Source organism: Arachis duranensis, chromosome 6 (genome assembly GCF_000817695.3).
Source record: "Arachis duranensis cultivar V14167 chromosome 6, aradu.V14167.gnm2.J7QH, whole genome shotgun sequence".
In the NCBI taxonomy this organism is placed as follows: Eukaryota; Viridiplantae; Streptophyta; class Magnoliopsida; order Fabales; family Fabaceae; genus Arachis; species Arachis duranensis.
The window spans coordinates 100,566,967-100,572,363 of record NC_029777.3 but is presented as its reverse complement, the minus strand read 5'-3'; the positions used below and the strand labels follow the sequence as shown (position 1 = coordinate 100,572,363).

At 35.2% G+C, this 5,397-nt stretch overlaps 1 protein-coding gene across 1 annotated transcript in view; it reads right to left on the bottom strand.

The window, feature by feature from the left end:
• Positions 1-788: 788 nt before the first annotated feature.
• The window catches only part of LOC107494932 (auxin efflux carrier component 6-like), a 36,646-nt gene continuing 32,037 nt past the window's right edge, over positions 789-5,397 (bottom strand). The window contains 5 exon segments of the mRNA XM_016115975.2: positions 789-855; positions 975-1,005; positions 1,403-1,488; positions 1,615-1,675; positions 1,678-1,821. Of these exon segments, the coding sequence (XP_015971461.1) occupies positions 789-855; positions 975-1,005; positions 1,403-1,488; positions 1,615-1,675; positions 1,678-1,821 (389 nt within the window).

The following is a 5,397-nucleotide window of genomic DNA, read 5'->3' as shown; positions in this document are numbered from 1 at the left end:
ATTTGCTTTCAAAAACCTTAATATATTGAAGACAAAAATTTATACCAACTTAACTAGTGTACGCCATAATTTAATTTGGCTAAATATAATGCTGCCTTCCTACTTTAATTTCTTTTTCTTGGGTTATTGTTCCCACAAGCTTTTCCAACCTCTAACAAGAAAAAAAAAGGAAAAAAAAATTAAAGAAGAAATCCTACCATGCATAATCATTGATCATGATACTCAATTTCTCTTTCGGCTACCACTAAATTTATATATGGAGTAGGGTAGTGTTAAACAACCTCTAGCTATTACTCTTAATTTGAAAAACAGAAAATTTTAAAATCCAGTCATTTTTTTGTAATTTTGACGAGTATTTAGTTAATACAAATATCAAATTATTTTTAACAAATAAATTTTATTGATTTATGTGTATAAATTTTTATAAATATAGATACAAAGTATATTAAATTATGTGTATAAATTTTGATAAATATCGATATAATAAATTATATACTTTATGATGTAAATTTCTGTAAATATAGATACAAACTATTACTAATTAAGTGGTAACCTAAAATAATAACATTCATGTTGAATTGTTGTTTGAAGAATTTTAGCATTCAAAAGTCAACCTTTTTCGCAACCAGGCCACAACCAACCTTTATGTATAATGATGGTCGGTGCTGAAAGAATTGAGAGAATATATGTTTTTAAATAGAAGGTTTAGATATCTATAAAGCCTCTTAGTTATTATTAATCTAGTAGGGCTATCATAGTTCTTTATAATCTACAGTTTTTGCTCACCATTAGAGGCCGAGTAGTATGTAATATAGGAGGGTTATTGGTAATGAAACTAGCATGCCAAAGATAACCCTGCGAAAAAAAAAAAAGAATGGAACCAAAAGATTCATAAGCTATCTATGGATTCCCAATGCGTAAAATTATAAACTTGATCATCATCTTATCTTATCCATTGTGTAAACTTTTAATACATGCAATTTGGCTTACTAACATTTTCAATAGCTGTAAAAAAAGTTACCAATTTTTTTTCAAAGTTACTCTTCGCTTAAAGATTAAATTTGTTAAGAAAAGATTTTGAGGATAAACTTTTTCTATAGGTAATTTTAATTTATTAAAAAATATTTCGTTAATTCTAATATTTTTTACACATAAAAACTTAATCATAAAATCAAAAGTAATAATAATGTAGAGACTCCGATCAAAGAAAAAAATATAAAATTTTAATTGTATATTTAATAAAATTATATAAAAACTAATAAAGTAATTAAACCTTAAAAATTTTAGCTTTTTCTTCTGTCTACCTCTTCATTTTGTTCTTACTAGGTTTTGGTCCATTTGGGTATGAACATTTTTAACTTGTGCATTGCGAACTAATCTGAAGAGGGTAATTGATAAGTACCTAAGCTGAACATAGCCATGCCAAGCCCTGCGTCCGATATGATTTTGATAGAAGATTTTATCAAAATAGGCAGTTCCACGCTCCATCTGCAAATTCACATCATAAAATGTCCAAACAAAATTTGAAATAACATTATTGTTGAAACAATAACAACTTTGGTATCTATTACTTGTTCAATTTTTGGTACACATTTCGAAACTAAATAGACTTACTTAAAGGAGATTAGAGACCAGAGAAACCCTAAGACACTTGAATAAGTATTAGGGTTTCGGAAAGTTTCCTCCATACTACGATAAGTATAAGCTTCATCATAACAAACGCATGCGGCATTTTCTGGTTCACAGCAACTGCGTCTTTTTGCGACGAACCTTCATTTTCTATTGCTACTTTGCCGCAGTCTCTGAAGCTTATTTTTTTATCTGTCATTGTAGCCAATAAAATAAAATAAATAGAAAAAACTATCAATATAACGAAACTAGGCTGTTTTTTTTGTTATGGAAAGAAATAGCGTGTTAAATCATGAAATGGACGTGTTTTAAAAAATTGCACTGCTATGGTATAAGAACTAAAACGCAAGTTGCGTTTTAACTTTTTATTTTTTTTTTAATTTTAAAATACACTAAACGTAAGTTACGTTTTGTCATTTCCATTTTTTTAATTTTATTTTAAGCTAAACACATGTTGCGTTTTTGAAGCCAGAAAATTCAAATTTTTTTTAAAATCCACAAATGCAGGTTGCGTTTTGCGAGTGTCAAAAACTTTTTCTTGGAAGCCCCAAAACGCAAGTTGCGTTTTGTACACAAAATAATATTTAAATTCACAGCTTTGCCTATAAATACAAAGTCCGGTTTCATTCATCTTCATCTTCATTTCTCCTCTTACTCTTTCTTGCATAAAGTCTTTAGCGGTGTGCTTTTTTGGCAGTTAACTGTGTCAAAAAAATACAGTTAGTTGAGACTGAAGTTATGAAAGGTGTTGCAAATTTGTGAGTATATTATAACGGTGAGGTTATGCCAAATACACATGAATGAGTGACTTTTGTTTGTGAATGTCCATTGTCATTTGCTATTCCATGTACCATGAGTTTTGTCGAGTTGCAAAATGGTCTTTGTAATAACATTCAAAGCCACATTTTGAAAAGGGTGACCAATCTTTTATACAGAAGTTCTGTGCAAGTATTTGGTAGGCTAATACAGTTTCAAATAATGCCCATCACTGATGATGCCAGTATGCAGCAGATGTTGTATATTTATCAACAAATCCGATCTCAAGTGCCGATGATAGAGCTGTACGTTGAGTTTGAACAGCAGTCGGGGATGGGTGCGGTCGGCGATGAGGTCAATGTTGATGAGCTTGGGGATATAGATTGGGAAGAAGATAATAATGACAGTGAAGAGAAATTCGAAAATAACTATGAAGTCGATGACGAAAACGATGATGGAGACTTGACAGGCAATCCGGCAGTGCAAAATGAAGCGAATGCGATTGTAAGGCAGCACCCGTTTGGTGTTTCGTCTTTTATGCGGACTCTAGATTTTGAAGCCATGCATGTCCCGTAATTTCCTGAGTATGCGAATATGGGTATGTTATGATTATTAACTCAAGTTTTCTATAGTGCCTATTTTATTTGCCTTGTTTGACTGATGGTGGTGCGCATGTCGTAGGTGAAGGCAACGCTGCGACGGAAGATGGCAAGTTTAGTGTCGGAATGGAATTTAGTTCGAGAGAGTCAGTGATATCTGCAATAAAAAACTACACCATCTCTAGAGGAGTTGATTACACTGTGTATGAGTCTGAGCCGCAGACATTCTATGCGAAATGCAAGGGGTATGGTGCAGGGTGCAGCTGGCTTATCCGAGCTAGCTTGATTCGGAAAAAAGCTTGTTGGAAGATCAGGAGATACAATAGCAAGCACACGTGCACCATGGGTACGATTTCACAAGATCATGCCAAGTTGGACTCGGACACAATTGCAAATGCCATTAGGTCGTTGGTCGAAGCAGACCCCTCGATAAAGGTGAAGTCTGTTATTGCAGAAGTTCAATCCAAGTTCAACTACACTGTGAGTTACCGCAATGCTTGGTTGGCAAAGCAGAAAGCTGTCGCAAAGGTTTTCGGTAATTGGAAAGTTTCTTACAATACTCTACCAGTATGGTTGAAAGCAATGACAGTGAAAATGCCAAGGTCTCGTGTTCAAATTAAAACGCTCCCCGTTTACCGTGAGAGTAAGGAGGTTCAAGGTGTAAGAGTTCTGCACCGCGTTTATTGGAGCTTCTATCCGTGTATTGTAGCATTCAGACACTGCAAGCCACTGGTACAGGTTGATGGCACGCACCTGTACGGAAAATATAAAGGTGCACTTTTGGTAGCGGTTGCACAAGATGAGAATCAAAACATTGTGCTTATTGCATTTGCGATAGTCGGGGGCGAGACAGCATACGCATGGGAATTTTTTCTAACTAATTTACGGAGATATGTTATTACCATTGATGGTGTGGGTATTATTTTTGACCGCCATACCTCCATCGAGGCTGCAATAGCTTGCAGTAACGGTGCATGGTCACCACCAAGGACGTGGCACATGTACTGCATCAGGCACATCAGGTCCAACTTCTTAAGGAGGTTCAAGGCTCCATATTTGTATAAACTCGTGGTGAACACAGGTATCACAACTCGCTGTTATGGTTCTATTCATAATAAATTTGTGGCATTTGCTTATGATTAAATGGTTTGTTCAACAGGCTATTCTAGGACGGAGCACAAGTATAACAAAAACTACCAAAGGCTTAAGGAGCGGAGTGAGGCATATACTCAATGGTGCGATGAGATCGGTGTTGAGAGATGGGTGTTGGCATTCGATGGTGGTCATCGTTAGGGACATATGACGACAAACTTGGTAGAGTGCATAAATTCTGTCCTGAAGGGTGCACGCAACCTTCCTGTGACTGCCCTTGTCCGGTCAACTTTCTGTCGGCTGAATGAATTGTTCACTCGGAAGAGTACCGAGGCTCATGAGCATCTCCGCAATGGATTCACGTATTCAGAATTTGAAACGAAGAGAATTGAAGAAAGCTTTCGACGTGCAGGAAACATTGTGGTCAACCGGTTCGACAGGCGCAACGAGATGTTTGAGGTTCGCGAAATGCAAGATGGTACCATTTACACTGTTAATCTTGCGCTACGACACTGCGACTGTAGCCATTTCCAGGTCGAGCGACTTCCATGTCGCCACGTGCTTGAATGCATGTTGCGCCAACCAGCGTTTTGATTGGCAAGTGTACGTGCACGATGTGTACAATATGTCTAAAATTTGCAAGGTATAAAGAGGTGAGTTTGTTTCGATGGGTGACCCAACTACGTGAAATAGATACGAAGGAGCGAAGGTGATCGCCAACTGGACATTGAGGCGCGCAACAAAAGGAAGACCGAAGTCAACCCGCTACTTGAATGAGATGGATTCACGGGATATGCATGGTCTTCTTCCGTGTACTATATGTGGACGCGAGGGACATAGCCGCTGCCGATGTCCTCAGCGCGCAGGTCCAAGCTCCGCTGGAGGCCATTAATAGTTAAACTTTTCAATGTAATTTTTTTATGACCTACTTCACAATTATACGTTACTTTTTTTGTAATCTCGCCATTTATTTTAACCTAATTAACAATTTATAATAAATAAAGTTTTTAACCTCATTATTTAATTTTTTAGAGAATAAACAATAATAAGATTACTAATGACAATAATAACAATAATCATAATAATAATAATAACCATATCAAAATTAAAAAAAAAATACTCTGTTAATAATCGATTACCTATTACAGTTATTATTATATTAAAAAATACTAAGAATGACACCGTTTTATTATTATTCTAAAAATAATAATAAATTATTAAACAGTCCTATTTATTATTAAAAAATAACTTTTAAGTTATTACCATTATCATAAACAACAATATACTAATCCTAATAATAATGATAATAATAACGATATAA